The sequence below is a fragment of the Mastigoproctus giganteus genome, chromosome 5 (genome assembly GCF_048544385.1).
Source record: "Mastigoproctus giganteus isolate SK-2022 chromosome 5, ASM4854438v1, whole genome shotgun sequence".
In the NCBI taxonomy this organism is placed as follows: Eukaryota; Metazoa; Arthropoda; class Arachnida; order Uropygi; family Thelyphonidae; genus Mastigoproctus; species Mastigoproctus giganteus.
The window spans coordinates 34,307,723-34,320,796 of NC_143579.1; the positions used below are offsets into that span (position 1 = coordinate 34,307,723).

The 13,074-nt window shown below is 38.5% G+C and overlaps 1 protein-coding gene across 1 annotated transcript in view; it reads left to right on the plus strand.

Moving 5' to 3' along the window:
* The window catches only part of LOC150085297 (uncharacterized), a 139,569-nt gene that overhangs the window by 84,397 nt on the left and 42,098 nt on the right, over nucleotides 1–13,074 (plus strand). The window contains exon 8 of the mRNA XM_090374517.1: nucleotides 12,664–12,763. Within this exon, the coding sequence (XP_090230643.1) occupies nucleotides 12,664–12,763 (100 nt within the window). The remainder of the gene's footprint in view (nucleotides 1–12,663; nucleotides 12,764–13,074) is intronic.

The window sequence follows — 13,074 nt, forward strand, 5'->3', positions numbered from 1 at the left end:
TTTAATATAAAACTAACATATTAAAATTAATTTTCCATATTGCTACTTGCTTTATTTAGGAAGTATAAGAATGATCATCATTCAACATATGTATTTCTAAATTTTAATGTATAACTAACATATATAAAATGAATTTTCCTTCTGTGCAGATATATAATTTTAGAAATGAAATTCTGCTATTTATTTTATGAATTGCTTAATTTAATTATGCTAAACAGTTATTAATCAAAATATATATATTTCCTATTCATCAACATTTTTGGAAAATTTTTAAATAGAAACAGTTTAGTATTATTTCAAAACCCTTTCTTATGGGATAAAAAAAAACAAAAAAACTTAGAAATAATGGTTGTTGAACTGATTTTAAGTATATCATTTACATTTGTGATTATATACCAAGTAAGAAAATCATTATATTTTGTATTCTGTATTGTAAAAACAACAAAAGTTGGTTTTATAATATAGAATCTTGTCAGTTATTTTTAAAATATATATATTTTTAAAATTTTTTGAAGGACTGGAAAGAAAAGTTAAAATTTAAGCACTAAAAGAACAAGTTGGGGTGGGGTGGGAAGAGTTGTTCAAAATTATTAACTAACTAAAAAAATCATGTTAAGAGTGATGAAGATTGTTGTTATTTGGTTTTTAGGAGCATTAGCAACTAAGGCCATATTGCTCCGGGATATGCGGTGGTCATTCCTTGACCGTTCCGCATACTCCGTATTTGGTGGTGACGGGCTCGAACCCCGGTCTAATCAAGAAGTGTGTGCTACGCACTGCTGCTCCTTCCCACCTGGCTACGGAGGTGCCCAGTGATGAAGATAAAAGTAAGTGATTGGAAAAGGATTAATAACTATTTAGCATAATTAAATTAAGTAATTCATGTAATAAATAGCAACATTTAATTTTTTAAAAAGAAATAAAACACTGATATGGCCCAACTGCATAATTAGCATATTAAGTAGGCAAAATAATAGATGAAATTGAAGTATAAATTAGTAAGAAAAGTCAATTTTTTGCTAACAGTTCTCTCTCCCTCCCTTTTGAGTGATATAGAACTTTATATGTTAAAGGTCACCTGAGTCATGAACATATTATTTATTATACAACTAAATATAGTGATATACAAGACCAAGATCAGCATACATTATGTGTATAAAGAAGCATGTGATAGAGCAGAGGGCGCCTCCGTAGCCAGGTGGGAAGGAGCAGCAGTGCGTAGCACACGCTTCTTGATTAGACTGGGGTTCGAGCCCATCACCACCAAATACGGAGGATGCGGAAAGGTCAGGGAATGACCACCGCATATCCCGGAGCAATATGGCATTAGTTGCTAATGCTCCAAAAAACCAAATAACAATAACGATAGAGCAGCTTACCTGTTTGGCAGGACAAACAATCATGAGAAAAAAATGCTATACCCACACCTGAGACTCACTATAGCCTTGAGAGAAAAGGTTTTTTTTTTTTAAGAAGTTTCTTCAGTTTAAGCGTATTTGATGTGTTGGATCGTTTCTGAGGCCAGGTGGCATCGTCGACATGTATCATCGAACTCTCCGGGCTCCTTGGGGATGTATTTTCTATAATTTCTAGTGTTGATTACTGGTCTTGGATGGCGAGCATGAATCCTTCAGTCTCGACAAAGAGCGTCCTGCTTCTGAGCCATGCATTGGAAGCAGTTTTATCTATGTGATCCTGATGGAGATCATTGTAGTGTCTGCCATGGAGTGTCTTCTTTGCCCATCTTTCTAGCTTCGTTTGTACCTCCTGGTTGGGGGAAGACTCCTCGCTTAGGTTGAGTGGGGTATACCACTTGTCTATCTTCCTCATGGCCTGGTGGAGTGCTGCTGTGTGTTTCTGGAAGTAATCCTTCAGGTTAACTATCGCTGTCTTCTGTTGCTCAGTGAAGTCTATCAGGCCCCTTCCTCCTCCTTCCCGGGCAATTGTCAGTCTCTCCACGGCAGATCTCGGGTGGTGTTGGCGGCTCTGTCACCATTGTCCTTGTCTTTCTCGTGATATTCTCCAGCTCAGTGTTAGTCCAATCTGTGACCCCGAAGGAGTATGTTAATACTGGGACTGCATAGGTGTTTATGGCTTTAACTGTGTTCCCTCCATTCAGCTTTGCTTTCAACAGGTTTCTAAGCCTCAGATGGTATTTTTTGGTCAGGCAGGCCTTAATTTCCTTGTGCTCTAACTGCTCAGCCTGCATCATCCCCAAGTATTTTCTAGGCCTCTCCCTCTGCCATGGCTTCGATCTCTTTACCAGTCTGCAGCTGGTAGTTTTGCTTGACTAATTTTCCCTGGTGCAATCTGTGGGTCTTGCATTTGTCTAGACCAAATTCCATGCTAATATCATTGCTGAATTCTTCGGTGATCTGGAGTAGTTGCTGGAGGTGCTTCTCGCTTCCCATGTAGAGCTTGATGTCAATCTATGTACATCACGTGGGGGAGGGTGTACAGGTTCTTCCTTCCTTCTTTGAGGTTATTCCGTACTTGCTACTGTTGAGCATGGTGGATAGCAGGTTAAGTGCTAGACTGAACTACAATGGGCTCGGGCATCTCCCTGAAAGATTCCTCTCCTGATGGGGGATTGGCCTGGTTGTGATGTTTTCGACCTTAATGGTTGTACTCCATTTCGCCATAGTTTCTCCTAGGAAGTTTGTCACTATCTAATTCATTTTGTAGATGTTCAGCGCCTCTATTAGCCAGCTATGAGGCACGACGTCGAAGGCCTTGCAGTAATCGATGTAGGCTGTGTGCATGTTGCAGCGCTTCTTGTAGGCTTGCTCCATAACCACAGCATCTATGGTTAATTGCTCCTTGCATTCTTTGCTCAGGCGCTTGCATCCTTTCTGCTGTTCGGCCATTATGTCCTGGCTCTCCAAGTGGTCTGATATCATCCTGGTTATGCAGCTGGTCAGGATCTTGTACATCGTTGGGAGGCAGGTGATTGGCCTACATTTCACTGGGTTTCTTGTATCTTCATCTTTAGGCTTCAGATACGTGATTTCTTGAGTGAGAAACTTCGGGATTGTCTCTGGTTTGGGTGAACTGCTCTGCCAGGTGCTTGTGTGTGCAAGTGAGCTTCTTGTACCAGTAGTTGGGGACGTTATCTATTTCTGGAGTTTGCCAGCTGTGAAAGTTCTTGATCGTCTGTTTTACTTCTTCTTCCTGAATCTCCCACCCTCTTTTCTTGTACATCCTTGATTTTCTTGCGTTCTAGTTCTATCCAGGGCGCTTGGCTGTTATATTTTACTTCCCTGCTCCATATGTTTCCCCAGAACTCCTCAATTGTCTCCTTCTTGGGTGGTCCATTCCCTTCTTTCCTGTCTTCTCCAAGATTCCTGTAGAAGCCTCTTTGGTCCTCATCGAAGATTCGGTTGTTTATTTTCCTCTGGGAGCTCTCTTTTTATCAGTGTAGTCTCTTGCTAAGTGCAAGGAGGTTCTGCTTCAATGTGTCCAAGTACTCTCCTATTCTCTGATTTTTTTATCTCATGTTTGCTGTGGACGCTCTCTCTTGAGGATGCTCTTCACTTTTCCAATTAATTTCTTACTCCTATTGTCCCATTGGTACTGGGTCAATTGGCCTATCTTGACTCTTAATTCTTCTATCTTCTGCTGAAGTCTTCTTTCCCAAGCTGGTGGTTCCTTCAGTTTTTGGATCTTCTGCTGCTGCTGGTCCCTCGCTTCTCTCCAGTTAATCCTCTTGGCTGTTATCGCAGCACAATACATGGCTGTGTGGATGGCCTCCAGTGTTGCACCATTGCTGTCAAGGTAATGCGGTATTATGTGCCAATTCAGGTGGTCTGTGACTCTCCACAAAGTTCTATTTGGCCTCTGCTTCGGTATTACATGAGTTTTTGTGGGGTCTATTCCTTCGAATTCTGTTAGGGCCTTCTTCCACTCATCCTCTATTCTGGATATCATGAACTCGTCTGTTTCCTCTTCAGCTGCTGTGGGTTGTATTTCTTCTTGCTCTTCCTCCTCTGGTTTGGCGGTGGTATGTTCTTCCTCTTCTGGTTCCATATTCTTTATCCTTTTTAGTTGATCTCTCACGTCCTGTTTGATTTTTTCCAAGATTGCAGGAGCTATCAGGTTCTTCGTGACGATGGTCCTTCTCTGGTCCACTATTCGCTGTTCGGTGACTTGAATATCCAGGAATCGTTCCAGCCACTTGGTATGTAATCTTGCCCTGTAAGTTGTCATATTGGTCTCCAGCTTCATTATTTCGTAGTATGCTTGCATGATGTACGTATTCATTTCGATGCTTCACTTCATGCATTGGCGTTTTCTCCCTTCCTGGGTGGTCAGTTGCGCAGGAAGCACTTCCAGTTGGTGGGGCTGGATGGTCTTGTCCTTCTCTTGTGGTAGCCATACGGGGGACAGCACCACTCGCTCCACTGTCTTCCTCGGGAGACCGTTTCTGATTTTTTGAACCGACCCCTCTGTCTAAGGCCTGAATGCGAGTGACTTTATCCTGCACCACACTCGATGCAGTATGATTAATACTTCTCTGTGACATCATCCATGGGGGGGACCTGTTTAGCTTCGGCTTATGTCCTGTGGTAGTTCTCAGGAGTGACGCCATATGGCTCCACAATCTGCCTTAGCTGCCATTCTGACCTTGGGATAGGTAGGTTCCTTGGAGCAACTTTCACGATGTTTATTTATTTTATTAATTTTTATTACTATTAATTTATTTATTATTATTCTAATTTATTACTATTATTATACCAGTCTTCCAGCGTGATGGAGCCATGTTCGCTTCCGCCAAGGCAGTACTCGAACCCGGGTCCATCAGGCTGGTAGTCCAGTGTCGTAACCACTGGGCCACTGTGCCCCGTTTATTATTATTATTTATATGTTGTTCAGTCCATCCTCCTTAAACAAAAGAACATGACAATTATTGCTTCTTTTCCCCCTCATAGATCATGGGGAGAGGTCTAATAAGTATTGCAGACGGATGGAACTTGTTTACACTCTACTCTTTGAATGATGAACTTATCAATAGTGTATATATACAGTGTTGTGTGTGTGGATGTGTTGCCATCACTTCTCTGTAGATTTTCTCTTTTTTTGACTAATATTTATTTTTCCTGGGCATGTTTTGTACTTGTTTCTGTAATGCTTTGAAGAGCATTTACTTTACCCTTTATTATAGCCCCTGAATATTCAATAAGTGCTGAAATATATGTGAAAAGAGTAAAGAAAGTAAAACACTGGAACAGATGATGAAAATATTTAGATCTTATTATTTTTATGTTGCATGAATCAAATGTTAAGTTTACTGTGTTTGCTGTGTTCTTTCCAACCATGGTTTTGCCAAATGCAGTCTTTTCAGGAATGTATCTCCTATGATTGGCAAGAGATTTCATTGTACAGCTCTATACCAGCATCCATCATGCTTTGATACACTGGTTACAAGCTTTCTATCAAATTAATTGTAGAAAGACACTTGGTCTTATTTGGCCTTGTGTCATTAAGATCTAAACAACAACAATATTAAATCAACTTTTTTATGCAGTGAAGCATTTATTGCATTATTGTATATTACCTGCATATAATTCTCTTTAACCAACACATGTGATGCTCAGTTTTATTAACCAAGAATAAAAAAAAGAAAAGATCTCTTAATCATGTGTTGGGAAAAGAAGATATGTGGTTATTCATACTGAAATGTTAAAAAATAATAAGAAAAAAAAAAATGGACCACATGATTTATAAATCATGTGATCCACACAGTTATAAAATTAATTTATTGTGCTAAGTTGTCAGAGCAACAACTAGATTCAGATATTGCTCTGTCAATGCTAGTTCTCAAATTAAGATGACTTATTATTCTCTTATTAGTTTATTAACTTGTCTTAATTTTGTTAATTATGTTCACATCCAGAATTATCGTGAAAGGATTTTCTTATTAAAATTAAATTGCAAATAATTTTTTTATAAGCTCATTTGAGAGCGATTTAACTTATTAGAAAGAATGTAATTTTCTTAATTCAAGCTCAATAAGTATAAACACAATTCTTGTACATTTATAACATGACTACTAATATTTTTGAAAACATCAACTGTGGGATAAAATATTTTAAAAATATAATATATATTAATAACATCATTCTATTCCTTTTTTCTTTTTGTGTTTTAATTAATCTGACAGACTCTTATGGAACTCCTTCAAAAAGCCAGGTTGGAACATAAATAAATGGATAAAAACAGTTTCTGTAAGTTATTTTACTTTGAATTTCCTGCTTTCTTGGAAAATATGAGGGCAGAATGTTCAAGTATCTGCAAACAGTGGTAGAAAATATCATATGATATCATAAACACAGCAGAAGACTGACTCCAGCTGCTAAATATTAGCATTAGCATCAGTACAGGCATACGATGCAAGAAAGCAAGCTTATGCAGCATCAGCAAAAAAAAAAAAAAAAAATCCTCCCATTTCACCCCTCCATTCATTCCAAATGCCTGTCCAGCTCAGCCTTATATTTATTTAGGCTATCAACTTCCACCACAAAAGATGGAAGTCTGTTCCACCAATCAACTACCCGCTGGCTAAAGGAAAATTTCTGCATATCTATTCTACAACTGTCTTTCCTCAATTTGAAACTATGCCCCCTCAGGTTCTTAATCTGAGCAAAAGGAAGAATCCCATCAGCATTCAGCTTGCTCAACCCATTCAAGGCCTTATACACCTCAATCAGATAATCAGATCACCTCAGAGGTGCCTACCCTCCAGGCGTTGAAATCTGCAGAACTTAAGCCTTTCTTGGCAAGAGCACAAGGCGCCTCCGTAGCCAGGTGGGAAGGAGCAGCAGTGCATAGCACACGCTTCTTGATTAGACCGGGGTTCGAGCCCGTCACCACCAAATACGGAGGATGCGGAAAGGTCAGGGAATGACCACCGCATATTCCCGGAGCAATATGGCCTTAGTTGCTAATGCTCCTAAAAACCAAAACAACAACAGTAAGAGCACGCTTATGTTCCCCCCTCACCAACCTTGTTGTCCTTCTTTGTACTCATTCTAGCAATAGAATTCTAGCCTCTAGACCAGTACACAGTACTTTAGGTGTGGCCTGACCATTGCCTTGTATAACGGGATAATCACCTCCCTGTCCCTTCTAGCAAAATTCCTATATATCATGACAAGACTCCATGACCTGCACTGTTCAGCGAACTTCATATTTGGCTGCACAATTACCCCCAGGTCTTTTTCACTTTCCACTTCCCTGAGTGTAGCACCATACAGTTGGTACGTTTCTCTTCGGTTATTACTAACCATATGCAGTAATTTACATTTGTCAATGTTAAACTTCAGTTGCCACTTCTCAACCCATTTGCCCAACTTATCTAGATCCAGTTGGAGTAGCATACTGTCTTTACTGTCATTAACAATCCTGCTAACCTTTGTATCATCTGCAGATGTGGACATTAAACCTGATATACCTTCATCAATATCATTGACAAATATACAAAACAATGGGCCCAACACTGAACCGTGGGAACTCCACTAATAACATTTGTCCACGAAGAGCAGTGTCCATTGATTACCACTCTCTGTCGTCTCCCAATCAACCATCTCTTTATCCATTGTAGCAACTTACCCTTAATGTCATACCTCTCCAATCTGTACAGCAGTCTTCCATGTGTAACAGTATCAAAAGCTTTCCTAAAATCCAAGTATATGATATCAAAATTATTTTTTGCATCCAGTTCCTTTGTGACCACATCATAATTTGTTGTTTGTTGTTTGGCTTTTTTTTTTTTTTAGGAGCATTAGCAGCTAAGGCCATATTACTACAGGGATATGCAGTGGTCATTCCCTGACCTTTCCGCATCCTTCGTATTTGGTAGTCACGGGCTCGAACCCTGGTCTATTCAAGAGGCGTGTGCTATTTACTACTGCTCCTGCCCACCTGGTTCCAGAGGTGCCACCTCATCATAGTATCCAATCAATTTTGTCAGACAACACCTCCCTTTAACAAACCCATGCTGCATCTTAACCATTACTGCAGTCTTGTCTAGACAATCCTGCAGTGCTTCTTTAACCAGTGATTCCATTATTTAGCTGGAACAAGTTAAACTAACAGATCTATAGTTATTTGTGTCACCTTTTGAATCCCCTTGTGAATTGGTGATACATTTGCACATCTCCACTCCATGAGGATCTCCCTTGAGTCCAAGGAAGCTCTCATAATTATAGCTAAGGGTTTGTTCAGTTCCTTTGCTGCCTCCTTTAATATAACTGGATAGATCCCATCCATCCCAGGTGCCTTTTTTATGTTTAACTTCAATTTCTCCTCCACTTTGCTCTCAGTTATTACAAAATCACTTAGCTCCCTGTTACAGTTTGATAAACTTCTGGTACTCCCCTCATTGAATAACTCCTCGTGTGTGAATGTAGATGCAAAATACTCATTCATCAGCTTCCTGAGCATGATCATCAATAGTCAACCCATCTCTGTTAAGTGATCCATTCTGATTCCTCCCTTTCCTTCTAGAGTTTACGTAAGTAAAGAACTCTTTGCTGTTTTTCTTTGCATCCTTTGCCAAAGATTTCCCAAAATCTACCTTCACCTGCCTAACCTCCTTTGTGACTTGATTACAGACTATTTGATATCTGCCATAGGCTTCTATGTCACCTGATATTTTATATGCATCCCATACATTTTTCTTCTCTGCCACGAGCCTCATTAATTCATCTGACATCCATTTAGGCGTAAACCTTGAACAGTATTTCTTAGTTGGAATGGACAGCCTAGTAGCCTCCAAAATGAAGTCCCTGTAGGCTTCCCATTTAGAATTCAATGTTGGTAATCATCAATTGATCCCACTGTACAGAATTTAAAAACTGTTTGAGACCCCTGTGGTCACCTTTATAAAAGCAAAAGCCTTTCCCTTTAGTCTTGATGGTAGTTACATCTTTAAGTAAATCCCACATCAGTACACTGTGATCACTGCCACCTAGTGGTTCCTTTATCTGCAAATTCTTAATGCATGAAGAATCACTGCTGATAATCAGATCAAGAGTATTACTCCCTCTAGTTGCCTCTCGAACATGATGCTGTAGAAAATAGCATCGAATAAATCCACAAAAGTCTTGCTAGCGTTTGAGTGATCAACCCACAAGTTCCAGTCAATATCTGGAAAGTTAAAATCCGCCATTATAAGATATTCTGATTTACTGGCCCACTCTATTTCTCTGCACAATTGTTCATTATACTCATCAGATTCGTCAGGCCTATAACACACACCTACTCTCACTTTCCCAGTGCTTATGTCACACCAAAGAGACCCAACATTGCATTGTCCAGCAACATCAATTAGATGCACTTCCTTAGATTTTGTGTCTCTTAACTAACAGCATAACCCCCTCCTCCCATCCTGTCCTCCTATCCTCTCTGTACACATTGTACTCCCCAAATTCCAATTCTACACTGCCTATATCTGTGTGACACCGTGTCTCTGATATCCCAACAATATCTGCCTTTGATGTCTTGACTAGCACTTCAAGCTCATCAAATTTATTAACTATACTCGTATCATTGGTGTGCATGCAAGTATATATACACCTGTTCCTACTCTTAGTTACCCTAACACAGCCCATGTATTTACTTGTTCCACTTTGACTCCCATTACCTTGCTTTCCAGGCTGCTGCTCATTCTAATAGAAGCAGTGCAAGAATCACTTTTGCCTCTGCCTGCAGCCACTCCCTAAGCTAGCAGTTTTCTGACCCACCTAACACTGCCTCGATAGCATCCGCAAATATTCTTGCACCCTTTCTATTTGAATGTACTCCATCCCTGTTGAAGTAGTCTCTCCTGTCAACAAGCACAGACCAGACTGAAAAAAATTCTTCCCCTTGAACCTTGCACAATCTCTCCAGGGCGAAATTGATTGACAAGGCTCTCATCATATACTCCCTCCTACCATGTCTGGGCAGAATTGCAGACACTCACATTCAACCCTAACTCGTGACTTTTTTTCAACATTGACCTGTACATGTTGAGTAAATCTGCAGATCTCTTACTCTTAATGTCATTAGTTCCAATGTGTATAACAATATCACCTTTTGTGCCCTTAAAAGATGATATGTGCTCTACATCATCAACTTTTGCCCCTGGCAGATATATCCTGGCCCTGTTCCACCTATCCTTCTTGCATAGTATATTTCCTGTCTCCCTGACAATAGAGTCACCAACAATAACTAGTTCTTTTGTGACCAGCGCATTCTGCCTTGGAGATTGCCGCTGTGTTACTTGATGCACAGGAGTGAGCTCTGCCATCGGGCAGCATTTACCCTGCAACTCAAGCTCTCATAGATGCCCCATCAGAATGCTGAGTTGGCACCTAATTTCTTGACAGTCTAGACACCTAGACACAAAGGCATCCTCCTTGTCTAGATCATGTCCTGTTTTAGAAAGGTCAGCAAACATTTTGCATTTTGCATATTTTTTGAGACTGTGATGTGTTGGAGAATTGTCCCCTTCATTTGTCCCCCGAGTCACAGCAGTCTCGCTGGAGGCACCTCCGTAGCCAGGTGGGAAGGAGCAGCAGTGCATAGCACACGCTTCTTGATTAGACCGGGGTTCAAGCCCGTCACCACCAAATACGGAGGATGCGGAAAGGTCAGGGAATGACCACCGCATATCCTGGAGCAATATGACCTTAGTTGCTAATGCTCCTAAAAACCAAATAACAACAACAGTCTCGCTGGTCTGTGACCTTTGCTTCGCAACTCTAGTCTGGGTCATGATTTCCATTTAAATACAATTTAATTAACAAGGTTAATAGTTAGTTAGTTAGTTATTTTGGTGTTTAGGAGCATTAGCAATTAAGGCCAATTATTGCTCCTGACCTTTCCACATCCTCCGTATTTTGTGGTGACGGGCTCGAACCCCGGTCTAATCAAGAAGCGTGTGCTATGCACTGCTGCTGCTCCTTCCCACCTGGCTACAGAGGTGCCCACAAGGTTAATAATATTTTTGATTAATTGATAATATTATAATAAGCTAACAGATTCCTAATACAGTGCTTCATATTACGGTATCTAGTTTTACTTTATATCTTATGCTATCAGTTCAAGATATATATACGTTACGCTATTTCTTATCAACTACAATATGGCGACTAGTTCAACAGTATTGGCGCCAACACCAGAAGTCATAACTTCCAAAAATCACTGGTTAAATTCAAAATAAGAAGCTAACGGATGCTACTAAACCTATTTAATATCTCTGTAAAACACAATGTACTATGTTAATTAACGAAGAATATGGTAAAAATTAAAAATACTTATCCCTTTACAGCAGCCAAAAATCTGACTGTTCTCTTCTGTGATCGTCTTCTCCTAATAATTCTCCTCTTCTCATAAAATGAGTAACTGAACCGTTCTTCATACAGATCCTTGTAAGATTAGCAAATAATTGCAGAAGTAATGAAATAATGCCATCTTTAAAAACTGCTGGGATGGGAGAGCTGATTCCTTACCTGAGATCAGCTAATTACATCCTAAATGGAAAAGGCCTTCAAGGATGCTTCTAATCTTCAACAGGATTTAAACCCAGACCTCTCCAAATGAAAGAATGTGGGTGCATCTCACATTCCTTAAATTCAGTGTGAGAGTTCCTTGTGTTTGGACAGGAAGACATAATGCCTTTAGTTACATTACATTATGATTATTTGTTAATAAGTTTTACTACAGAAGAAGGGAGGCAGAGGCCTTTTGAAATGAATGGAATCTCTGAAGACTATCAGTTAATTGTCTGTACTTGTTTATTGGAATCTAAAGGTTCAGTAATGATAATGTTTAATCTACATAGATTAAATAAAAAATTTAAAAAAAAAAAAATTCAATTTCATGAGTGTGAGTCATTATTAAAATAATTTACTAAATTTCTGATTTTTTTTCTTATTGTTATCCCACTATTTTAGCAGTTATACTGTTCTAATATATTATTATTTGTGTTGTTTGTTTTTGTAAGTTGTGTGTGCATGTGCATAAGAAATATTTATTCTTGTCATCTCCGGGCTTCAACGTAACCTTTTTATTTTCTCTTAATTGTCTTATTATTATAAACCATAAATTCTAAATTAAATTTGCAATGCCTAAATTTTTTGAAGGAAAATATTGACAATTTGAAATATTCCTCAGTAATTTTTACAGTATTTACTTTCACTATATGAATTCTTATCCTGAAATTCTAATAACATGATTATATTATAATTATCTTACTTTGTGCAGATTTTAATTTTGTAATGGAAGCAATTAAAATTCAGAAAATTTTTCATAATTTTGAAAAAACAACTAGTATCTGGTATGCATCTGTCTCCTTCACTTATTGTTTTAACATCTGTTGACATCAAATTATTTTCACATAAATTAAATGAAAGTCATTTGTGCAATTCATACTTGCTGTAAAATAAAATTTGCCCAGCAACAATATACTCGTGGCAGAACTCGACTACATTGCTTTTAAATTGTTAAATAGGTCAAAATAATACCAAAGAAAATGCAAATTACATATTTTTAAACTGTAAACTAGGGCAAAGTAATACCCAAAAAAAGGAAGGGCAAGTTGAATATTTGCATCCAACAAAAAGCTCCCCATCTTATTACTTTTTGGTGTTACAGATACACCGTGTCTTTCTAAAACAGGTGAGCAGATCTAACTTACCCAATGAGACCTCTCCACCAAAGCCTCCTCCTCTTCATGAAAAAGTTGCTGAAGATGAAGGTGTTCCAGTCCCCTCAAAAGGTAAACTTTTTAGATTTGAAATGCAGTGGCTTGTGTGGATTTAAAAATGCAATTCTAATCATTATCATACAAATCAATTGCCTTTTATTTTATGCAAGTAGAAAATGAATCCTTTTTTAACTTTGGATATCTGTTGTTGAATTCAATAAATTCTCCAAATTGATTTTAAAAAAAAGTTTAGTTTACTGTTGTCGATTAGTTTATTTATAAAAAAGTTTAAACTATTATTTGTTTAGTATATAATTAATTCTTATAGTGTTTAATTATTAATTATTTCCTGCATTAATGAATAGAATAGCAAATACTTCTAC